Raw genomic sequence first — 25,734 nt, forward strand, 5'->3', positions numbered from 1 at the left:
TCATTATATTATGTTATCATAACTCAATCAATCATATTAAAATAAAAACAACATTAATATCTAATTGGTCATTATTTGTAAATAATTATTTTACAAAGATCATTTTTAAGTTAGGTGAAATAAATAATTTTTTGCTCAATTTTCAACTATTAAATATATGTTATATTTGCGTAAAATTGGTATGTTCTTTAATAATTTGCCAGCTCTATAGGTTACTTGATAATATCTATTTCCTGTTGCCAGTGAAGCACTTTATTTAAAATTATGGTTCCCATGGGTTATGATATTGGCATAATAAGGAAAAGGAGATTTACATTAGCTACTGTATCTTCAGTCACTATCAGTGTGCCAAGTGTCTTGTCCAATTCTTTTGTTGACTTTCTCAATCCTTACATCCCTGACACGTCAACTAACTTTGTTTCAAATGTCTTATGTAATCCTCTGTAACATGGGTATAAATATCAGGACCGGAGCTTGTGTTACTCCAACCAAAAGAAGAAGACAGTAGAACACAAAGAACTTCTTCTATCAAAATGACGTCTTTTATTTGCACGCTCTCTATCTTCGTAGCTCTAATGAGTACAGGTGAGCTGATTTTTTCAGTTTCTTAATTTTCATGTACCAACATGTTTACAATGTAGCCAAATTAAGGATTTGTTATTAGTTTGTGCATTCAATATACAGTAATAGCATTTGCTGATTTAGAGAAATTCATTCTTGCCCTAGTCACACACAATTTTGGACTCCGGGTGTAATGTAGCACGGTCTTTCACCTGTAAAACTGAGCAATTTAATAGCACCAGATTAATCAAAGAAACGAAAAACCTATTCAATTTCAACTGGATTTTTTTGCATGCCAAATGTGGTGCTATATCTGGTCCACAATTGCAGTTGCGAGAATATGATACAAACCCCCATCAATGTCAGCGGTTGATCTTTAAGAATGATGTTTTACCAACTCATCCTTAATAAGCTTTAATAACTTCACCACTAGTCCATATTCAATCCACCATAACAAACATTTTGTGACAACTTGTAAATATTGTTATTCTTTGTTGTGGCCCAGGAGATAAAAGTATTCTGGCATGTGAGAAATGCACTTTGCATATCCAATTATATAAATGCAGGATTTTAACATGATCTATTATGTGTCAAAATTATTTATAATTACATGGAGAGAGGGTATTGTATAGTATGTCTTTATTTATATAGCGCCAAAAGTATACTCAGCGCTTCACAGGGAATTTTAATTATACAATAAGTGCAGCAAAATCAGACAATAGGAGAGGAAATCCCTGCCCCGAAGAGCTTACAATCTAAGAGGTTTAATGGGAAACTTACAGAGACAGCAGGGGAGGGAGTAAGTGCTGTAGATGGCAGTGCTTGGTCACAATGGGTGGTAGAAGTGACTGAGTGTGGGACAAAACCCATGAGTGCAGGCTATTGGGATGCTTGATTTGTGGGGTAAAATTTAAGGAAGGTCAGTGCTAAATGAAAAGGTTAACACCATTTACAGGGGAAGAGGGTGTAGGGAGGCATGAGTGAGATCAGGTGTGTATGTCTGGCTTCAGGTTTAGGGGAGATCACCAGCAGCAGGAAGGAGTAGATAGAGTATGTGAATAGAGGATTTGAGTGGGTGTTTTTTTTATTGAGGGATAAAGAAGTTGTTGGGAGAGAGGTGTATATATAATGGTGCAGTGGGGAGTGGAGATTTTGTAGAGAACAAAAATTCTCACAAAGGAGTGAGGAAACAGTAAACAGAAAAAGAAATAGGAAGGGCATAGTGAGATGCAGGAGGAGAGAATTCCAATGTACTGGAGGATAAAAGTGTACAAATAAATCACTGATGTTAAAAGTCAATGTCTCACTGTGGCAAAGTTGTAATGCAGAGTCCAGATCTTCCTCCAATCTTCACCTCAAATTTCAACTCCAAAATTAACTGTTGTAGACACTTTTTATGTACACTTATGATGTGACGCTTTTGATGTTACACAGGGTGGCATGATACCCACAAGTCTATCTAATCAAGATCAGCACATGAATAAGTACAGTACACCATGTAGTCTCCTTCTTGCGCTATTTTTATGCATCTCTATCTTTTCTTGCAGTTCATTGCATCAAATGCAAATCATGTTGGAATCTGAATTCCACGATATGTTCTGGAAACAACATTATTGATTGTAAAGGGTCTTGTATAACATACTCAGAAAACGTAACCATCGGTGAGTAATATCTTTACAAAAATACGTACAGTATTTACAGTATCTAATATTCCATATCACTAAATGCAACAGGTATTTCACAAGGGGAAAAATCATTAAATAATTAAAACCCATTGAGATCCTTTAGGTGCAAAGATGAATGGTGCACTTATGGTTTGAGGGATACTTGTGGGTGTTTAGGACTCAACAAACAATTATTTCATGTAAGTATTGATTTATTTATTCTCCTCACTTGTTTAATGTGGAATACATAAAATTAATTGAGAAGTAAAAAATTGAAACAATGATTAAGAATACATGTGCTCATAATCTTTTAGCCAATGTTGGTTATAGTGGAGAATATTAGGTAAGTACGTACATTGGGAAGCTTTCCCTATTAATTACTTGTTATATGATCAGAACAGTCTTTATTAGAGGATAACATAATTGCTTTGGATTTGAAAGAGAAGAATTGTTCTTCTTGCATAATCATTTCCTATCAAATAAATTAATACTGGTATAATTGTGAAGCAAACAGTACAAATCAGAGGGGGTATATCTAGGTCTTACATTGTGTATAAGATACTATATGTCAGTAGAAAAAACACTAGGGCACTCTCTCTAACCGGTGAAAGATATAAACAAGGCACTGATGTTACCGTAATTGAGGGCCCCTGCATGCACCCCAATGATGGTGCACTACTTCGGAGTGCAGTGTCTGCAGCTCAAAACCTTAAAAGGATCTTCCCATGATCATCGGTAGAATTTGTTAGAAAGACAAAACAAGGGGAGCGCAGATCAACACATGGGGTGTAAGGGAATATAGTCACAATGGTAGAATGGCTAACAAAGTACCCAGACTGCCTGACACCACAATAGTGCACAAGGGTTTATGAACCACAGTCAATGCACTTACTTGGTGTAGTCAAAGCAGGGTGGATGATGGTGAATACATGCACAGAAATAATACTCACACGGCCCTGTGTGAGTAAAGGGTCCTCAAAAGGTTTCTTTTCTTTGTTCCTCCGTCTGTTGGGGCCTCTTCTGGATATTCTATCTGACTCTCCCATGTATGAATTTGCAGTGACAACTGCGCTCCAATGCTTGATCACAATGGGATTGTGGAAAATGGACTCAGGCTAATAAGAAATAACCATCTCTGTGGGGCCAAATGATCCCTGAGGTAGGGGCAGACAATGAAACCCCATGACACCTCCGATAGGGACGGTCCCCCTCCAAAAGAATGAAAAGTACTCACATGCTGCACTGATCCAAGTTCCTGCAGGATGTGCAACCGAGTAAATGCAATCAGCTGTAGAAAAAGACAGAACTGGCGCACAATCCAATGAAGCGGGTCCCAGGATAGAAGAAAATGATTTTTTGATAAAATTTCATCCAACAAACGGAGGATGAGGATGAGGTTACTCTCCTCCGTTTGTTGGATGAAATTTTATCAATAAATCATTTTCTTCTATCCTGGGACCCGATTCATTGGATTGTGCGCCAGTTCTCTCTTTTTCTCCCATGTATGGAACTGCAGGAATTGCAGGATGATCCCCCAGAATTCAAGTAAGCTGCAGAGAGAGCGGAAGTTGAGGGTAAAACATAAAGTATTTAGTAAAATAGTAACAGTACACACTTACATAAAGGCAAAACCCTGGTGGCTGCAGTACAAGTCTGTCTCCGTTCTGGCACCAAGCGTGAGATTTTCACCCTTGGAGGCCGCCGTAGTCGTCCGTTGCGAGTGCGTTCCAGCTGTGCGTTCAAAGACTGCTGACCGGAAGCGGGAGCGGAGAACGCTTGGTGCCAGAACGGAGACTGACATTTACTGCAGCCCTGCTGTGGTGCCAGGCAGTCTGGGTACTTTGTTAGCCATTCTATCATTGTGACTATATTCCCTTACACCTCATGTGTTGATCTGCGCTTCCCCAGAGCACATGCCACATAGCAAGCTAATATCTCTAGCATTATTTCATGTTCTTTTACTAAAAATCTAAAAACAGAAAAACAGAAAGCCATGAAATGTGTATATTTTATTCCCATTAAAGTGCTGGATATGTTATGTATTACTATTCTGTTTTAGTCCAGAACAACAATAGTACAGTAATTTACTTGCTCGCTGCTTATAAAACCCGGCTACACTGCACTTCTAATAGAGCTTTAAATATAGTAACTAGGTTATACGTGGATGAGAAAACATCTCCTCCTTCTCAGGTACTCTTCTCACCTGCAGCAGGCCATCATAACTACAACACCAATTGCATATTGTAATTGCCTCATCAACTCATCCAGCCCTGGCATTGTTGACCAGTAATGTTCGGAAAGGGACAATTAGCCGTGGCCATTTTGCTGTGGCCATTCATGTACATGTGTTTACACTTTTTAGGGTTAGGCTTATGGGTTACCGTTATGTTTTTTAGGGCACGGGATTAAATGTACGGGTTTAAAGAAAAGGAGTTACATTTTCAGTTTTTAGGGTAAGGTGTTAAGGTTACACTTTTTAGGGTAAGGTGCAAAATGTAGGGTTTTTTGCTAAGGGGATATGGTTAAGCTTTTAGATTGAAGGTTTTTAGTTAAGGGGTTAGATGATACATTACCTGTGGTGGCCAAATCTCCTGGCATTGAAAGGACCGCTGCTAAATGGCTATGGCTAATTGTCCTACAGCAAAATGTTTGCAGTAATGTACATTATTAGATAAACAATACATGGAAAAGCTAGGCAAGTACATGAAAAAGGTAATTAAACTAATTAAAATAGGGAGTCCTGATCCAACAGAACAAAAGCAGCCAATCTTGCCTTTCAAAGGTACTAGAATACCAGAGATTTGCAATAGCTTGTACATGCGAGATGGGCTTTAAGACTATGCTACTACAGCATGCACACCTGTGCAAAGAGTAAATAGGACTTTGTTACTTTGGTACATACTGTAGAGTGTGGTGAAATTCTTTCCCCCCAGAATTATTCCACTTTTTCCTTGATATTCACTATAAATCAATAGTTTGGGGTTTATTCATTTTACCATTTCTTTAATGCTACTTTTCTATTCCTCTGTGTTTTATTTCCAACCAAGTCGCACACATATAAGTGACAATGTAGAGTGCTTATTGTGAGATCTTAATATGTAGTAAGAATTGTGTACAGTATGCCCAGATATTGTTACTTAATACCTGTTCATGCACTTTGTTCTATAAATGTGTTCATAAAGAAAGATAGGGAGCCTTCCTATTAAATGAATATCCCTTCTCCTTATACGTATAACAGTAGCACTAGTTACAGTAAAATGTCAAGTTTTCACATTTCAATGCAAATTTGCCTAGCATATTATTATCAAGAACAAATCAATCTGTTTTCCTAAATAACACTTATCACTTTAATAAATATGGTGAGATGACATTTAACCCCACAAAAATCTCAAAATCCCACTGCTTGAATGAATAGGGTCATAGACTTTTCCTTCTGTTATTTCTTTTGCTCACACTCTCTTCTTTAATTCTCTATAGATTGTTTTCTCCAGTGTCTCTTTTTGGGTCTTATTCAATATTGTCCGACGTGGCTGTATATTGTCCGACGTGGCTGTGCGGGTCAATTTTCATATACAGTAACACCAATTTTCATAAAACACCAATTTTCAGTCAGAAATAACCTGAACGAACCCTTTGGGAAATATAGAAATACCCCTGTATCACAGCCACTAAATGCCCCATCACATACATCCACTCCGACATTCTGTTACTTTCCTCCGTGTCCTGAAGATTCTTTTGTTATCGTGACTGACGGTTTTTCCTCTGTGTCTATTTTAGGAGACAAATCCCTCGCATCAATCCGATCAGGATGTGAGGATTATCTATCGGCATTTTTAAAAAATTTTGCGTGTACAAAGTTTATGAGCATCAAAACACAAACTGGTTTGAAAGCCGCTGTCACGGCTCAATGCTGCAACAGCTCAGATTTCTGCAATGAGAATCATCAGTATAATAGTAAGTATACATAGATTTATGAACTTATACACGATCATGAAACTTAAAACTCCCCATGTAATATTTTCAATAAATGAAACATAACTTTTGTTGCAGGAAAATGTTGAATAGGGCAAATGCACCTTTCCCTGATGCACACTAATGCAAAACAGCAATTAATTCCCCAGTGACGTAAATGTGAATTTTGGACCAAATATGACCTTATTGGCCGTTTCGGAGGATTCAGCAGAAGACCCTTAGTTTTCTGGATATTTTAGTTTGTTTTCATTAAAATTTGAACCTATATAAAATAATTAAAAATGCACATCTTGGTTTCATAAAGTACAGTGTTTTCCTGATTGGTGTCAAAAAGTGACCTCACAGTGTCTCTGTATAAAGATAATGGGGTAAGATTTACCCAAAGGTGCCAAGTTGTAGGGCAACTTAATCACCCTTAAAAGAAATGTCCTTAATACGCTCTAAAATTGACACCTTTTAATGAGCAGTAGAACTCTTTATAGAGCTGTATACCTGAGTATCCCCCCCACCCCCAAGTTTACTGTAGTTTAGAGTAAAGAAAAATGCTCCAGACTAGTTATTACAGAGCGGTACTCTCTCAGTCAATAAGCCAGAACAGTTAATGAGAGACGCATGACACATGATTACATATAGTACGGCCCATAAATACAGGGCGGACACACTATTTTACATGTTACTTTACTCTTCCCATATCTCTTTTTGCTCTACGTAACCCCAGCTAAAGTCAAAAGTCAACACAGGTAAATCAAAATAGGTAAAAATGATGTTGGCTCATTGATTATAAGGGATGTATATTCAAGAAAATGTGTTGTTTAAATTAAAAAAGCAAACACGGAGAAGTGAACAGGCGAAGTTCATGTTTGACTTTTCCCAGTTATGTTGCGTGTTTTCGTTTTGGACAATGATGTACAGTACTGTATATTCAAAGAACAATAATATAGCGTTAAATCAAGTATTCTACTGTAATGAGCATAGCGTTAACTGGAACAGGTACTAAGGGTAATAACATGCAAATGAGGCTTTATTGTAGAATTGCACATCCTCTAAGGTCTGTACAGATTAACACATTGTCTTAATGTGACATCAGTTAGGTCATACATAAACTAAGCGTTGCTCACATCCAGGACCTGACATAGGGCTTGGATGTGTTTGGATGGGTGTACAGTAAGTCACAGTTAGGTATGATTTAATTAGCATAGTGTTATTTTCCGGTATTATTTCTCTGTCTCAACTCAATCTAAAGACCTATATCAGGGTCTGTATGGGGGTAATGCTAGGTCACATTTAATATCACATTATTGGTCGATAACTAAATGTTATGCTACAATAATGTGATGTTAAGCCTACAGTATGCTAATGAGATGTAGATTTGCTGTTTTAGCAGTGCCATTATCTTTGAGGATACCATGATAACTCAGGAACATAACGCCCATTTTTGGTTTTAGGTGACATCACATTAAGAGCTCGGTTTTACAAAGGTCATAATATCTTCTCCTACAGAGGAACAGCCAGCGTACATCTGTATATTTGTCTTTTCCAAGTACTGTAATGCACAAAGTAATGTGCATCTCTATTTGAACAAATAATTACATGTATGTACTTACTATATGCAGAGATGTTAAACTCCATGGGGCCTACAGTTTGTACTAAGATGATATTTTCAACTGTATTGCGCATCAATATTTTTGTTCTATAAATTACTACAAACCCTCATAAAACGTGCCTCGTAACTATGACTTTCCTTATAGGACATCATACATGTGATGCAGAGTTTTATTGTTTGGAATTCATTTTGACAGATTGCGTCAAGTTGAACGCCTGATTTATACAATTTATGTTAACAGAATTATGTGCATTTATTTGAATAGATAACTTGTGTTAATAAATTGAAACTATTGGTGTAATTCTACTTGCAATAGACATTCTGTAATAAGAATCTATTAACCTACAGTATATAATGAATGAAACACGTGTGCTGTGTCACATACATTTTTGGTTCATACATAGAAACTCAATTCTATTCCAACAATATAAGCACAATATAAGCACAATATAAGCACATTCCCTTGCTGTACACCCAAATATCCCGGTGCACCCATGTATCTCACTAAGGTTATTTTTTAAGCATATGTCACACTGCGTTTAATACAGTTAGTATTGTACATAGGCGCACACACACGCGCAATTACATTCGAGATTTCAGTGCATTCATTTTATGCCAATAATGCAAATAGCAAAAGATGAGAAGTGAATCTCCTGATGGTGCTTCTAAATCCAGGATTGTGCAATGTTGGCCATAATGCCTGGGAGGCCGGGGTATGTTAATTGTATAAAATGTATGAATGTGTGACAAGGTATATGGCTCACCATATGAAGCCTAACATGGACAGAGTAAAAATAACCACTCTTAAAAGCGAAACCACATGGAAGCCCTTATATAAAGAAACTCCCAGTGCAATCACTATGTGGATAAACATATCCTATATCATAGGCTGGAGCCCTGCACATACTCTATAGTCACAATAACTATAAACATAGTAGGTCACTCACTTATTAACCCCTTCTGCTCCATGACAGCGTGCATCCGTTCCGTTTTGTAGATAAAGTCTGTGTAGAAAGATGGTGGAGCACTGCAAAGAATTAGGGCTGGAGGCAGATCCGTGAAAAATAAAAATGCTTTATTCCAGATGCATGGTAGCAACAGCTACATTAAAAAGGGTCCTCTAACGCGTTTCACGCTATGATAGCGCTTTATCAAAGAGTAACTCATGTCTCCCCTGATCCCCCTTATATGCTGTTCACCATACTTTGATAGGACTAAGTTAATTTAATAGCTTATTGCTGGGTGATAACAGTATTATTATCTTTATAAATGTATCTTTCAAATTCTCTGTTTTAAGATGATAATTATACATATGTATCTCTTTAACTTTACTATTATTGCCATTATTCTTGTATTGAGATCAGTTTATTTTTCTATTTTGACTTAACCTAAACATTCATGTTTATTATTATATTTAGTGATATTAGACACATTATTATCAGAGTGATGGGTCTACTGATGGGTATATTTCTTCATGTTCCCAGTTATCTAATAAGAGTTTCATTTACTAATATTTATTTTATATTTCTTTATATGTGTTGCTTTTTCATTTTATGTACTTTTCATCTCTTTATTTAGTATGTTATAGTCTATTTATTTTATTTTTTTATTCTTGGGCAATGTCTGAGTTATGTGTCGTCACCAGGTTCATCAATCTGGCTATGTATGTAGTTTTTTGTATTTCCGCCTTTGCTTTTTCAGCACGGAGGTGTTTCTACCCTATGAGGCCACCGTAGTTTTTTACGGGGATTCAGCTTCAGTCAGAGTTTTGACTGATTTTTGGCGCGAAATCACCTTCGTGGTGAACAGCATATAAGGGGGATCAGGGGAGACATGAGTTACTCTTTGATAAAGCGCTATCATAGCGCGAAACGCGTTAGAGGACCCTTTTTAATGTAGCTGTTGCTACCATGCATCTGGAATAAAGCATTTTTATTTTTCACGGATCTGCCTCCAGCCCTAATTCTTTGCAGTGCTCCACCATCTTTCTACACAATAATGCAAATAGTAAATAGGCCACAATTGTTCCACAGGTAACAGAAACCCTTAAATGTCAAATCATCATTTTTGTTGTGTTTTCCTCAGAGCTCTTTCCCGCTCTGCTTTTATTTGTACATTTGGAAACATACTGTATGCACCTGGGATATTCTAAACAAAAACAACGCAAGTTACAATGTATATTTTAGTGAAACAATTTAGCTACATATAAATCACCCAGTAATTGAGAAGCCCAAGTATACAGTACATTGTATCGTGTTATTCCTATTCTCACTGTGCTGGATTTGCTCTTATTGTTATAGAGCTGAAGAAGTATTAGTTCTCGTGAATTATTTTTTTTATAATTTTTTCTATAATTCCTTTCTAGATTCCCAAATAGAATCAAAACCTGATAACAACTTTTATTGTCCATCCTGTTTTAAAGCCAACACCTTAGAGGAATGTGTGCCCATACAGAATATGGCCTGCATTGAAAATCAATTGCAATGTCTGAACTATATAGGAGTGGTACAGCTGGCAGGTAAGGATGACATAGTCACTGACGACACTAAAGACCTATTTTCTTTCTATAATGGAGTTGAGATGCTCACTAATAAATGCATTTTTTTGCAACTGCTTGTTTTGAATTGATTGATATTTTTTCTATTTCTGTTTATTGTTTTCACTAAATTGTTTAGTATTTTGATGACTTCTTTTTATTACATTTTAGGATTGGTTAGCGGTTTTATTTCTTGAATTGTTTTGTTGGATAGGTGTTTACTGTATTTCATTGTACTCTAGTATTTTGGTATAACATCATTTTTATTCTTTTGCGGTTTTGGTGTTAGAATAATTTTATTGATGTGTTGTTGAGGCTTTACAGTTTTTTTGTTCTTGTGGTGTTTAGGTGCTTGTTTATTTCTTCAATTGTTGTGTATTGTTGTGCTTGATGATATTTTTAATAGGATGTCCATTGTCTGCTATAGTGGCTTATCATGCCCATTTTATATTGCTATGATGTACCACTGTGCCAATCAATGGGTAGAAGGTGTGGGTACTTGTGCCGGGTTGGGTGGTTAGTCCTCCTAGGTAGCAGGGGAGGGTGGGTTAACCCCTTAATTACTAAAGCGTTTGTTAACCTCTAAGGTGATGAAGGGATTAGGGGCCATTAGATTGTATTTTTTCTTGTACTTTTGCTGCTAATGGAGGACATGGACCTGGAGTATGGTGATGAGGACGCCCTTTATCATGGCAGGGGTAAGTTGAAGTTTTATTTACTTTATTCATGCTGGCTGGCTAATGTTTTATTGAGAATGGGCAAATGAGCTATTATCCATATCTGGTGGGTTAAGGTGGTATTTGGCTTGGGTTGTGTTTATATCTACCGTGTGGGTAGTGGGGGGGATTAACTCATTCATGATCTTAGAGGTATTAACCTTTAAGGTCATAAAGGGGTTAACACCACCCAAAACCTGCCGCAAGGCCTAAGCACCCACCATGGGCCAAATACCACTTAACCCACCCCTGCTACCCACAATAAGCATAGCACTGATCTTTATCTCCTTCATTGCCTTAGCTGTTAGCCACTAAGGTAATGATGTTGCCTGTAAATGCATTTTTATTGCATCAGATTCATGCCAGGGGTCTCATGTATTCATGTATATCAGCTCCGGAGACCCCCGGCATCAATCCGATGCAGGAAAAGGGCATATTGTTTCTATGTCCCTCTCTTGCCGCCTTCTCAACAGCTTCACGCCAACTTTTACTGGCGAGAGGAATTTGGGAGTAAATTGGAAATCTAGAGCCTCAATAACCTAATTGAGGCTTGTAGAATTGCACAAATAAGGGGCTTATTGCTGCACACCCGTTGATTTGTTTTTGACGAGTGACAAAAATGTCAATTAATGCTTTCACCACCCACTTATCGAGGCTTTCTAAATCGCTGTAGCTTTTTGGCTGAGAATTGCTAAAAAGCCTTGATAAGCGGTTATGAAGCCTACTAGAATAGGCTCCTACATGTGGAGAGGAATAGAAAGAAATATGTGGAGCTGTACTGTAGAGAGTACATGGGAGAGGTAAAGTATAGAGACAGAGTACATGGGGAGAAGTATAGAGAGAGTACATGGGAAGAGTTATAGAGCGAGAACATGGGGAGAGGTCTAGAGAGTGCACATGGGGAGAGGTATAGAGAGAGTATATGGGGGAGCTATAGAGATAGTACATGGGAAGAGATATAGAGAGAGGACATGGGGAGACATATATTGAGAGGACATGGGGAGAGGTATAGAGAGAGGACATGGGGAGAGGTATAGAGAGAGTACATGGGGAGAAGTATAGAGAGAGTACATGGGGGGAGTACATGGTGAGAGAGAGAGAGAGAGAGAGAGAGAGAGAGAGAGAGCGCATGGGGAGAGGTATAGAGAGAGTGCATGGGGTGAGGTAAAGAGAGAGTGCATGGGGAGAGGTAGAGAGAGTACACAGGGAGAGGTATAGAGGGAGTACACGGGAAGAGGTATAGAGAGAATACACGGGAAGAGGTATAGAGAGAGTACACGGGAAGAGGTATAGAGAGAGTACACGAGGAGAGGTATAGAGAGAGTACATGGGGAGAGGTATAGAGAGAGTACATGGGGAGAGGTATAGAGAGAGTACACGGGGAGAGGTATAGAGAGAGTACACGAGGAGAGGTATAGGGAGAGGTATAGGAAGAGTACACAGGCAGATTGAGGTAGTAGTGACAAAAGGTAAAAAACACAGAGCTCATAAGGATGAAACAAAGGTTTTGGGAAGAAGGAATGAAAAAAAAATTTGGTCAAATAGTACAGACAATGGGTCAATGAAAACCGACCGTGGTAAGGAATGGAGATACATACACAAGGGTAAATAAAAGGAAAAAAAAGTGGGGTGTTTGCCGAGCACGCGCGTTATAAGTGAAACTTCTTTTTGTTTTGGCAATAACAATGTACAATGTAATTGATAAAATACAAAGTAGGTTGAATGTGAACGCGTGTGCTGGCCACACACCCCTGTTTTAAAAAAATACATTACAGTAGTAGTGCTATATATATGTTCACACAGTTTGAAGGTTATGCACTTCTGCTGTTTTTATTATAACTGTTTTTTTGTTGCCATGTTCACTTCTATATTTATATTGTGTGTGTGTGTGTGTCTGTGTCGGTAGGGGTGTATGTCTGTTGCGGTGATTGTGTCTGTGGTGGTGTGTATGTTGTTTGTGGTGGTGTGCGTCTGTGGCGGTGATTGCGTTTGTGGCGGTGTGTGTGTCTGTGGATGTTGGTGCAGGGGTTTGCGGATGTGGCTGCGAGTGTCTGTGGGTGTGTCTATGGGTGCAGGTGGGTGTGTCTGTCTGTGTGTTTTTCTTTGTGTGTTAACTATATGTGTGTTTCACAACAGTAGAAAAGATCATGTTCTGTAGTTTAGCGTGTGTTACAGTTGCCATGACAGTGTCCCCTGACATCGTGTCCCCTGGCAATGACTAGGGATGTGAGGACGGCCTGCGAGGTGAGTGTGTGCAGAGGCCTAGGGCCACTACCTCGTCCCTGCTCTAAACGCACACCCGGGGGCTGAAGGCCCCAGGGAGCCGGCCACAGGCAGCGTCACTGTGCCCCTGGGGAGCCGGTCACAGGCAGCGTCACTTTGTCCCTGGGGGCCGGTCACAGGCAGCGTCACTGTGCTCCTGGGGAGCCGGTCACAGGCAATGTCACTGTGCTCCTGGGGATCCGGTCACAGGCAGCGTCACTGTGCTCCTGGTTAGCCGGTCACAGGCAGCGTCACTGTGCCCCTGGGGAGCCGGTCACAGGCAGCGTCACTGTGCCCCTGGGGATCCGGTCACAGGCAGCGTCACTGTGCTCCTGGTTAGCCGGTCACAGGCAGCGTCACTGTGCCCCTGGGGAGCCGGTCACAGGCAGCGTCACTGTGCCCCTGGGGAGACGGTCACAGGCAGCGTCACTGTGCCCCTGGGGAGACGGTCACAGGCAGCGTCACTGTGCCGCTGGGGAGCCGGTCACACAGGCAGTGTCACTGTGCCCCTGGGGGGCCGGTCACAGGCAGCGTCACTGTGCTCCTTGGGGGCCGGTCACAGGCAGCGTCACTGTGCCCCTGGGGAGCTGGTCAAAGGCAGTGTCACTGTGCTCCTGGGGAGCCGGTCACAGGCAGCGTCACTGTGCTCCTGGGGAGCCGGTCACAGGCAGCGTCACTGTGCTCCTGGGGGGCCGGTCACAGGCAGCGTCACTGTGCCCCTGGGGAGCCGGTCACAGGCAGCGTCACTGTGCCCCTGAGGAGCCGGTCACACACGCAGTGTCACTGTGCCCTTGGGGATCCGGTCACAGGCAGCGTCACTGTGCCCCTGGGGAGCCGGTCACAGGCAGCGTCACTGTGCTCCTGGGGAGCCGGTCACAGGCAGCGTCACTGTGCCCCTGGGTATCCGGTCACAGGCAGCGTCACTGTGCTCCTGGGGGGCCGGTCACAGGCAGCGTCACTGTGCCCCTGGGGAGCCGGTCACAGGCAGCGTTACTGTGCTAATGGGGAGCCGGTCACAGGCAGCGTCACTGTGCCCCTGGGGAGCTGGTCACAGGCAGCGTCACTGTGCCCCTGGGGATCCGGTCACAGGCAGTGTCACTGTGCCCCTGGAGGGCCGGTCACAGGCAGTGTCACTGTGCCCCTGGGGATCCAGTCACAGGCAACGTCACTGTGCCCCTGGGGTGCCGGTCACAGGCAGCGTCACTGTGCCCCTGGGGATCCGGTCACAGGCGGCGTCTCTGTGTCCCTGGGGATCCGGTCACAGGCAGCGTCACTGTGCTCCTGGGGATCCGGTCACAGGCAGCGTCACTGTGCCCCTGGTGGGCAGGTCACAGGCAGCATCACTGTGTCCCTGGGGATCCAGTCACAGGCAATGTCACTGTGCTCCTGGGGGGCCGGTCACAGGCAGCGTCACTGTGCTCCTTGGGGGCCGGTCACAGGCAGCGTCACTGTGCCCCTGGGGAGCCGGTCACAGGCAGAGTCACTGTGCCCCTGGGAATCCGGTCACAGGCAGCGTCATTGTGCCCCTGGGGATCCAGTCACAGGCAGCGTCACTGTGCTCCTGGGGAGCCGGTCACAGGCAGCGTCACTGTGCCCCTGGAGAGCCGGTCACAGGCAGCGTCACTGTGCTCCTGGGGAGCCGGTCACAGGCAGCGTCACTGTGCCCCTGGGGAGCTGGTCACAGGCAGCGTCACTGTGCCACTGGGGATCCGGTCACAGGCAGTGTCACTGTGCCCCTGGGGATCCGGTCACAGGCAGCGTCACTGTGCTCCTGGGAATCCGGTCACAGGTAGTGTCACTGTGCTCCTGGGGATCCGGTCACAGGCAGCGTCACTGTGCCCCTTGTGATCCGGTCACAGGTAGCGTCACTGTGCCCCTGGTGGGCAGGTCACAGGCAGCGTCACTGTGTCCCTGGGGATCCGGTCACAGGCAGCGTCACTGTGCTCCTGGGAATCCGGTCACAGGTAGTGTCACTGTGCTCCTGGGGATCCGGTCACAGGCAGCGTCACTGTGCCCCTTGTGATCCGGTCACAGGTAGCGTCACTGTGCCCCTGGAGGGCCGGTCACAGGCAGTGTCACTGTGCCCCTGGGGATCCAGTCACCGGCAACGTCACTGTGCCCCTGGGGTGCCGGTCACAGGCAGCGTCACTGTGCCCCTGGGGATCCGGTCACAGGCAGCGTCACTGTGCTCCTGGGAATCCGGTCACAGGTAGTGTCACTGTGCTCCTGGGGATCCGGTCACAGGCAGCGTCACTGTGCCCCTTGTGATCCGGTCACAGGTAGCGTCACTGTGCCCCTGGTGGGCAGGTCACAGGCAGCGTCACTGTGTCCCTGGGGATCCAGTCACAGGCAATGTCACTGTGCTCCTGGGGGGCTTGTCACAGGCAGCGTCACTGTGCTCCTGGGGGGCCGGTCACAGGCAGCGTCACTGTGCCCCTGGGAAGGCGGTCACAGGCAGTGTCACTGTGCTCCTGGGGATCCAGTCACAGGCAATGTCACTGTGCTCCTGGGGATCCAGTCACAGGCAATGTCACTGTGCTCCTGGGGGGCTTGTCACAGGCAGCGTCACTGTGCCCCTGGGGTGCCGGTCACAGGCAGCATCACTGTGCCCCTGGGAAGGCGGTCACAGGCAGTGTCACTGTGCCCCTGGGGATCTGGTCACAGGCAGAGTCACTGTGCCCCTGGGAAGCCAGTCACAGGCAGCGTCACTGTGCCCCTGGGGAGCCGGTCACAGGCAGTGTCACTGTGCCCCTGGAGAGCTGGTCACAGGCAGCGTCACTGTGCCCCTTGGAATCCGGTCACAGGCAGCGTCATTGTGCCCCTGGGGAGCCGGTCACAGGCAGTGTCACTGTGCCCCTGGGGATCCGGTCACAGGCAGCGTCACTGTGCCCCTGGAGGGCCGGTCACAGGCAGTGTCACTGTGCCCCTGGGGATCCAGTCACAGGCAACGTCACTGTGCCCCTGGGGTGCCGGTCACAGGCAGCGTCACTGTGCCCCTGGGGATCCGGTCACAGGCAGCGTCTCTGTGCCCCTAGGGATCCGGTCACAGGCAGCGTCACTGTGCTCCTGGGGATCCGGTCACAGGCAGCGTCACTGTGCCCCTCGGGATCCGGTAACAGGCAGCGTCACTGTGCCCCTTGTGATCCGGTCACAGGATAGCGTCACTGTGCCCCTGGGGGGCAGTTCACAGGCAGCGTCACTGTGTCCCTGGGGATCCAGTCACAGGCAATGTCACTGTGCTCCTGGGGAGCCGGTCACAATCAGCATCACTGTGCCCCTGGGGAGCCGGTCACAGGCAGCGTCACTGTGCTCCTGGGGAGCCGGTCACAGGCAGCGTCACTGGGCCCCTGGGGGGCCAGTCACAGGCAGCGTTACTGTGATCCTGGGGGGCCGGTCACAGGCAGCGTCACTGTGCCCCTGGGGTTCCAGTAACAGGCAACGTCACTGTGCCCCTGTGGGGCCGGTCACAGGCAGCGACACTGCGCCCCTGGGGAGCCGGTCACAGGCAGCGTCACTGTGCCCCTGGGGATCCAGTCACAGGCAGTGTCACTGTGTCCCTGGGGATACATGCACAGGCAGCGTCACTGTGCCCCTGGGGATCCTGTCACAGGCAATGTCACTGTGCCCCTGGGGGGCCGGTCACAGGCAGCATCACTGTGCCCCTGGGGGGCCGGTCACAGGCAGCGTCACTGTGCCCCTGGGGGGCCGGTCACAGGCAGCGTCACTGTGCCCCTGGGGAGCCGGTCACAGGCAGCGTCACTGTGCCCCTGGGGGGTCGGTCACAGGCAGCGTCACTGTGCTCCTGGGGAGCTGGTCACAGGCAGCGTCACTGTGCTCCTGGGGAGCCGGTCACAGGCAGCGTCACTGTGCCCCTGGGGAGCTGGTCACAGGATGCGTCACTGTGCCACTGGGGATCCGGTCACAGGCAGTGTCACTGTGCCCCTGGAGGGTCGGTCACAGGCAGTTTCACTGTGCTCCTGGGGATCCGGTCACAGGCAGTGTCACTGTGCCCCTGGGGGGCCGGTCACAGGCAGCGTCACTGTGCCCCTGGGGAGCCGGTCACAGGCAGCGTCACTGTGCCCCTGGGGGGCCGGTCACAGGCAGCGTCACTGTGCCCCTGGGGAGCCGGTCACAGGCAGCGTCACTGTGCCCCTGGGGAGCTGGTCACAGGATGCGTCACTGTGCCACTGGGGATCCGGTCACAGGCAGTGTCACTGTGCCCCTGGGGATCCGGTCACAGGCAGCTTCACTGTGCCCCTGGAGGGTCGGTCACAGGCAGTGTCACTGTGCCCCTGGGGATCCAGTCACAGGCAACGTCACTGTGCCACTGGGGATCCGGTCACAGGCAGCGTCACTGTGCCACTGGGGATCCGGTCACAGGCAGCGTCACTGTGCTCCTGGGGATCCGGTCACAGGCAGTGTCACTGTGCTCCTGGGGATCCGGTCACAGGCAGCGTCACTGTGCCCCTTGTGATCTGGTCACAGGCAGCGTCACTGTGCCCCTGGGGTGCCGGTCACAGGCAGCGTCACTGTGCCCCTGGGGATCCTGTCACAGGCAATGTCACTGTGCCCCCGGGGAGCCGGTCACAGGCAGCGTCACTGCACCCCTGGGGGGCCGGTCACAGGCAGCATCACTGTGCCCCTGGGGGGCCGGTCACAGGCAGCGTCACTGTACCCCTGGGGGGCCAGTCACAGGCAGCGTCACTGTGCCCCTGGGGGGCCGGTCACAGTCAGTGTCACTGTGCCCCTGGGGATCCGGTCACAGGCGGCGTCACTGTGCCCCTGGGGATCCAGTCACAGGCAGTGTCACTGTGCCCCTGGGGATCCAGTCACAGGCAGTGTCACTGTGTCCCTGGGGATACAGTCACAGGCAGCGTCACTGTGCCCCTGGGGGGCCGGTCACAGGCAGGGTCACTGTACCCCTGGGGGGCCGGTCACAGGCAGCGTCACTGTGCCCCTGGGGGGCCGGTCACAGGCAGCGTCACTGTGCCCCTGGGGAGCCGGTCACAGGCAGCGTCACTGTGCCCCTGGGGAGCCGGTCACAGGCAGCGTCACTGTGCTCCTGGGGGGCCGGTCACAGGCAGCGTCACTGTGCCGCTGCGGAGCCGGTCACACAGGCAGTGTCACTGTGCCCCTGGGGAGCCGGTCACAGGCAGCGTCACTGTGTGCCTGGGGGGCCGGTCACAGGCAGCGTCACTGTGCTCCTGGGGAGCCGGTCACAGGCAGCGTCACTGTGCTCCTGGGGGGCCGGTCACAGGCAGCGTCACTGTGCCGCTGCGGAGCCGGTCACACAGGCAGTGTCACTGTGCCCCTGGGGAGCCGGTCACAGGCAGCGTCAGTGTGCCCCTGGGGATCCGGTCACAGGCAGCGTCACTGTGCTCCTGGAGGCCCGGTCACAGGCAGTGTCACTGGGGATCCGGTCACAGGCGGCGTCTCTGTGCTCCTGGGGATCCGGTCAAAGGCAGCGTCACTGTGCCCCTGGGGATCCGGTCACAGGCAGCGTCACTGTGCCCCTTGTGATCCGGTCACAGGTAGCGTCACTCTGCCCCTTGTGATCCGGTCACAGGCAACGTCACTATGCCCCTGGGGGCAGGTCACAGGCAGCGTCACTGTGTCCCTGGGGATCCAGTCACAGGCAATGTCACTGTGCTCCTGGGGAGCCGGTCACAATCAGCATCACTGTGCCCCTGGAGAGCCGGTCACAGGCAGCGTCACTGTGCCCCTGGGGATCCGGTCACAGGCAGCGTCACTGTGCCCCTGGGGATCCAGTCACAGGCAGTGTCACTGTGCCCCTGGGGATCCAGTCACAGGCAGTGTCACTGTGTCCCTGGGGATACAGTCACAGGCAGCGTCACTGTGCCCCTGGGGATCCTGTCACAGGCAACGTCACTGTGCCCCCAGGGAGCCAGTCACAGGCAGCGTCACTGCACCCCTGGGGGGCCGGTCACAGGCAGCATCACTGTGCTCCTGGGGTGCCGGTCACAGGCAGCGTCACTGTACCCCTGGGGGGCCAGTCACAGGCAGCGTCACTGTGCCCCTGGGGAGCCGGTCACAGGCAGCGTCACTGTGCCCCTGGGGGGTCGGTCACAGGCAGCGTCACTGTGCCCCTGGGGGGCCGGACATAGGCAGCGTCACTGTGCTCCTGGTGAGCTGGTCACAGGCAGTGTCACTGTGCGCCTGGGGGGCCGGTCACAGGCAGCGTCACTGTGCTCCTGGGGAGCTTGTCACAGGCAGCATCACTGTGCTCCTGGGGGGCCGGTCACAGGCAGCGTCACTGTGCTCCTGGGGAGCCGGTCACAGGCAGTGTCACTGTGTCCCTGGAGGGCCGGTCACAGTCAGTGCCACTGTGCCCCTGGGGATCCGGTCACAGGCAGCGTCACTGTGCCCCTGGGGGCAGGTCACAGGCAGCGTCACTGTGTCCCTGGGGATCCAGTCACAGGCAATGTCACTGTGCTCCTGGGGAGCCGGTCACAATCAGCATCACTGTGCCCCTGGAGAGCCGGTCACAGGCAGCGTCACTGTGCCCCTGGGGATCCGGTCACAGGCAGCGTCACTGTGCCCCTGGGGATCCGGTCACAGGCAGTGTCACTGTGCCCCTGGGGATCCAGTCACAGGCAGTGTCACTGTGTCCCTGGGGATACAGTCACAGGCAGCGTCACTGTGCCCCTGGGGATCCTGTCACAGGCAACGTCACTGTGCTCCTGGGGTGCCGGTCACAGGCAGCATCACTGTGCTCCTGGGGTGCCGGTCACAGGCAGCGTCACTGTACCCCTGGGGGGCCAGTCACAGGCAGCATCACTGTGCCCCTGGGGAGCCGGTCACAGGCAGCGTCACTGTGCTCCTGGGGAGCCGGTCACAGGCAGCGTCACTGGGCCCCTGGGGAGCCAGTCACAGGCAGCGTCACTGTGCTCCTGGGGAGCCGGTCACAGGCAGCGTCACTGTGTCCCTGGAGGGCCGGTCACAGTCAGTGCCACTGTGCCCCTGGGGATCCGGTCACAGGCAGCGTCACTGTGCCCCTGGGGGGCCGGTCACAGGCAGCGTCACTGTGCTCCTGGGGAGCCGGTCACAGGCAGCGTCACTGTGTCCCTGGAGGGCCGGTCACAGTCAGTGCCACTGTGCCCCTGGGGATCCGGTCACAGGCGGCGTCACTGTGCCCCTGGGGATCCAGTCACAGGCAGTATCACTGTGCCCATGGGGATCCAGTCGCAGGCAGGGTCACTGTGTCCCTGGGGATACAGTCACAGGCAGCGTCACTGTGCCCCTGGGGGGCCGGTCACAGGCAGGGTCACTGTACCCCTGGGGGGCCGGTCACAGGCAGCGTCACTGTGCCCCTGGGGAGCCGGTCACAGGCAGCGTTACTGTGCCCCTGGGGGGCCGGTCACAGGCAGCGTTACTGTGCCCCTGGTGGTCCGGTCACAGGCAGCGTCACTGTGTCCCTGGGGATACAGTCACAGGCAGCGTCACTGTGCCCCTGGGGATCCTGTCACAGGCAGCGTTACTGTGCCCCTGGTGGTCCGGTCACAGGCAGCGTCACTGTGTCCCTGGGGATAAAGTCACAGGCAGTGTCACTGTGCCCCTGGGGATCCAGTCACAGGCAGCGTCACTGTGCCCCTGGGGGGCCGGTCACAGGGAGCATCACTGTGCTCCTGGGGGGTCAGTCACAGGCAGCGTCACTGCACCCGTGGGGGGCCGGTCACAGGCAGCGTCACTGTGCCCCTGGGGATCCGGTCACAGGCAGCGTCACTGTACCCCTGGGGGGCCAGTCACAGGCAGCGTCACTGTGCCCCTGGGGAGCCGGTCACCGGCAGCGTCACTGTGCCCCTGGGGGGTCGGTCACAGGCAGCGTCACTGTGCCCCTGGGGGGCCGGACATAGGCAGCGTCACTGTGCTCCTGGGGAGCCGGTCACAGGCAGCGTCACTGGGCCCCTGGGGAGCCGGTCACAGGCAGCATCACTGTGCTCCTGGGGAGCCGGTCAAAGGCAGCGTCACTGGGCCCCTGGGGAGCCGGTCACAGGAAGCGTCACTGTGCCCCTGGGGATCCGGTCACAGGCAGTGTCACTGTGCCCCTGGGGATCCGGTCACAGGCAGCGTCACTGTGCCCCTGGAGGGCCGGTCACAGTCAGTGTCACTGTGCCCCTGGGGATCCGGTCACAGGCGGCGTCACTGTGCCCCTGGGGATCCAGTCACAGGCAGTGTCACTGTGTCCCTGGGGATACAGTCACAGGCAGCGTCACTGTGCCCCTGGGGGGCCGGTCACAGGCAGGGTCACTGTACGCCTGGGGGGCCGGTCACAGGCAGGGTCACTGTACCCCTGGGGGGCCGGTCACAGGCAGCGTCACTGTGCACCTGGGGGGACGGTCAAAGTCAGCGTCACTGTGCCCCTGGGGAGCCGGTAACAGGCAGCGTTACTGTGCCCCTGGGGGTCCGGTCACAGGCAGTGTCACTGTGCTCCTGGGGATCCAGACACAGGCAGCGTCACTGTGCCCCTGGGGATCCGGTCACAGGCAGCGTCACTGTGCCCCTGGGGAGCCGGTCACAGGCAGCGTCACTGTGCTCCTGGGGAGCCGGTCACAGGCAGCGTCACTGTGCCCCTGCGGAGCCGGTCACAGGCAGCGTCACTGTGCCCCTGGGGATCCGGTCACAGGCAGCGTCACTGTGCCCCTGGGGAGCTGGTCACAGGCAGCGTCACTGTGCCCCTGGGGATCCGGTAACAGGCAGCGTCACTGTGCCCCTGGGGAGCTGGTCACAGGCAGCGTCACTGTGCCCCTGGGGAGCCGGTCACAGGCAGCGTCACTGTGTCACTGGGGATCCGGTCACAGGCAGTGTCACTGTGCCCATGAGGATCCGGTCACAGGCAGCGTCACTGTGCCCCTGGAGGGCCGGTCACAGTCAGTGTCACTGTGCCCCTGGGGATCCGGTCACAGGCGGCGTCACTGTGCCCCTGGGGATCCAGTCACAGGCAGTATCACTGTGCCCCTGGGGATCCAGTCACAGGCAGGGTCACTGTGCTCCTGGGCAGCCGGTCACAGGCAGCGTCACTGCGTCCCTAGTTAGCCGGTCACAGGCAGCGTCACTGTGCCCCTGGGGATCCGGTCACAGGCAGCGTCACTGTGCCCCTGGGGAGCCGGTCACAGGCAGCGTCACTGTGTCACTGGGGATCCGGTCACAGGCAGCGTCACTGTGCCCCTGGGGGAAGGTCACAGGCAGCGTCACTGTGCTCCTGGGGAGCCGGTCACAATCAGCATCACTGTGCCCCTGGAGAGCCGGTCACAGGCAGCGTCACTGTGCCCCTGGGGGCAGGTCACAGGCAATGTCACTGTGCCCCTGGGGAGCCGGTCACAGGCATTGTCACTGTGCTCCTGGGGAGCCGGTCACAGGCAGCGTCACTGTGCCCCTGGGGAGTCGGTCACAGGCAGCGTCACTGTGCCCCTGGAGAGCCGGTCACAGGCAGCGTCACTGTGCTCCTGGGAAGGCGGTCACAGGCAGCGTCACTGTGCCCCTGGGGATCCGGTCACAGGCAGCGTCACTGTGCCCCTGGGAAGGCGGTCACAGGCAGGGTAACTGTGCCCCTGGGGATCCGGTCACAGGCAGCGTCACTGTGCCCCTGAGGAGCCAGTCACAGGCAGCGTCACTGTGCCCCTGGGGGGCCGGTCACAGGCAGTGTCACTGTTCCCCTGGGGAGCTGGTCACAGGCAGCGTCACTGTGCCCCTGGGGATACGGTCACAGGCAGTGTCACTGTGCTACTGGGGAGCTGGTCACAGGCAACGTCACTGTGCCCCTGGGGTGCCGGTCACAGGCAGCGTCACTGTGCCCCTGGGGATCCGTTCACAGGCGGCGTCACTGTGCCCCTGGGGATCTAGTCACAGGCAGTGTCACTGTGCCCCTGGGGATCCAGTCACAGGCAGTGTCACTGTGTCCCTGGGGATACAGTCACAGGCAGCGTCACTGTGCCCCTGGGGGGCCGGTCACAGGCAGGGTCACTGTACCCCTGGGGGGCCGGTCACAGGCAGCGTCACTGTGCCCCTGGGGGGCCGGTCACAGGCAGCGTCACTGTGCCCCTGGGGAGCCGGTCACAGGCAGCGTCACTCTGCCCCTGGGGGGCCGGTCACAGGCAGCGTCACTGTGCTCCTAGTTAGCCGGTCACAGGCAGCGTCACTGTGCCCCTGGGGATCCGGTCACAGGCAGCGTCACTGTGACCCTGGGGAGCTGGTCACTGGCAGCGTCACTGTGCTCCTGGGGAGCTGGTCACAGGCAGCGTCACTGTGCCCCTGGGGATCCGGTCACAGGCAGCGTCACTGTGCCCCTGGGGAGCCGGTCACAGGCAGCATCACTGTGTCACTGGGGATCCGGTCACAGGCAGCATCACTGTGCCCCTGGGGAGCTGGTCACAGGCAGCGTCACTGTGTCACTGGGGATCCGGTCACAGGCAGCGTCACTGTGCCCCTAGAGGGACGGTCACAGGCAGTGTCACTGTGCCCCTGGGGTTCCGGTCACAGGCAGCGTCACTGGGGATCCGGTCACAGGCAGCGTCACTGTGCCCCTGGGGATCCGGTCACAGGCAGCGTCACTGTGCCCCTTGTGATCCGGTCACAGGTAGCGTCACTGTGCCCCTTGTGATCCGGTCACAGGCAACGTCACTGTGCCCCTGGGGGCAGGTCACAGGCAGCGTCACTGTGTCCCTGGGGATCCAGTCACAGGCAATGCCACTGTGCCCCTGGAGAGCCGGTCACAGGCAGCGTCACTGTGCCCCTGGGGATCCGGTCAAAGGCAGTGTCACTGTGCCCCTGGGGATCCAGTCACAGGCAGTGTCACTGTGCCCCTGGGGATCCTGTCACAGGCAACGTCACTGTGCCCCCGGGGACCCAGTCACAGGCAGCATCACTGCACCCCTGGGGGGCCGGTCACAGGCAGCATCACTGTGCCCCTGGGGGGCCGGTCACAGGCAGCGTCACTGTACCCCTGGTGGGCCAGTCACAGGCAGCGTCACTGTGCCCCTGGGGAGCCGGTCACAGGCAGCGTCACTGTGCCCCTGGGGGGTCGGTCACAGGCAGCGTCACTGTGCCCCTGGGGGGCCGGACACAGGCAGCGTCACTGTGCCCCTGGGAAGCCGGTCACAGGCAGCGTCACTGTGCCCCTGGGGGGCCGGTCACAGGCAGCGTCACTGTGCTCCTGGGGAGCCGGTCACAGGCAGCGTCACTGGGCCCCTGGGGAGCCGGTCACAGGCAGCGTCACTGTGCTCCTGGGGAGCTGGTCACAGGCAGTGTCACTGTGTGCCTGGGGGGCCGGTCACAGGCAGCGTCACTGTGCCCCTGGGGAGCCGGTCACAGGCAGCGTCACTGTGCTCCTGGGGAGCCGGTCACACAGGCAGTGTCACTGTGCTCCTGGGGAGCCGGTCACAGGCAGCGTCACTGTGCTCCTGGGGAGCCGGTCACAGGCAGTGTCACTGTGCCCCTGGGGATCCGGTCACAGGCAGCGTCACTGTGCCCCTTGGGTATCCAGTAACAGGCAACGTCACTGTGCCCCTGGGGGGCCGGTCACAGGCAGCGACACTGTGCTCCTGGGGAGCCGGTCACAGGAAGCGTCACTGTGCCCCTGGGGATCCGGTCACAGGCAGTGTCACTGTGCCCCTGGGGATCCGGTCAGAGGCAGCGTCACTGTGCCCCTGGGGATCCAGTCACAGGCAGTGTCACTGTGCCCCTGGGGATCCAGTCACAGGCAGTGTCACTGTGTCCCTGGGGATACAGTCACAGGCAGCGTCACTGTGCCCCTGGGGGGCCGGTCACAGGCAGGGTCACTGTACCCCTGGGGGGCCGGTCACAGGCAGCGTCACTGTGCCACTGCGGAGCCGGTCACACAGGCAGCGTCACTGTGCCCCTGGGGGGCCGGTCACAGGCAGTGTCACTGTGCCCCTGGGGAGCTGGTCACAGGCAGCGTCACTGTGCCCCTGGGGATCCGGTCACAGGCAGCGTCACTGTGCCCCTGGGGAGCTGGTCACAGGGAGCGTCACTGTGCTACTGGGGAGCCAGTCACAGGCAGCGTCACTGTGCCCCTGGGGAGCCAGTCACAGGCAGCATCACTGTGCCCCTGGGGAGCTGGTCACAGGCAGCGTCACTGTGTCACAGGGGATCCGGTCACAGGCAGTGTCACTGTGCCCCTGGGGATCCGGTCACAGGCAGCGTCACTGTGCCCCTGGAGGGACGGTCACAGGCAGTGTCACTGTGCCCCTGGGGATCCAGTCACAGGCAACGTCACTGTGCCCCTGGGGTTCCGGTCACAGGCAGCGTCACTGGGGATCCGGTCACAGGCGGCGTCTCTGTGCCCCTGGGGATCCGGTCACAGGCAGCGTCACTGTGCCCCTTGTGATCCGGTCACAGGTAGCGTCACTGTGCCCCTTGTGATCCGGTCACAGGCAACGTCAC

The 25,734-nt window shown here is 52.0% G+C and overlaps 1 protein-coding gene across 1 annotated transcript in view; it reads left to right on the forward strand.

The window, feature by feature from the left end:
• The first annotated feature begins 360 nt into the window (after positions 1–360).
• Positions 361–25,734, forward strand: part of LOC142497945 (uncharacterized) — a 60,741-nt gene continuing 35,367 nt past the window's right edge. The window contains exons 1-4 of the mRNA XM_075606418.1: positions 361–585; positions 2,109–2,222; positions 6,003–6,179; positions 10,166–10,318. Of these exons, the coding sequence (XP_075462533.1) occupies positions 534–585; positions 2,109–2,222; positions 6,003–6,179; positions 10,166–10,318 (496 nt within the window). The 5' untranslated portion in view covers positions 361–533. The remainder of the gene's footprint in view (positions 586–2,108; positions 2,223–6,002; positions 6,180–10,165; positions 10,319–25,734) is intronic.

The sequence above is a fragment of the Ascaphus truei genome, chromosome 6 (genome assembly GCF_040206685.1).
Source record: "Ascaphus truei isolate aAscTru1 chromosome 6, aAscTru1.hap1, whole genome shotgun sequence".
Classification (NCBI taxonomy): Eukaryota; Metazoa; Chordata; class Amphibia; order Anura; family Ascaphidae; genus Ascaphus; species Ascaphus truei.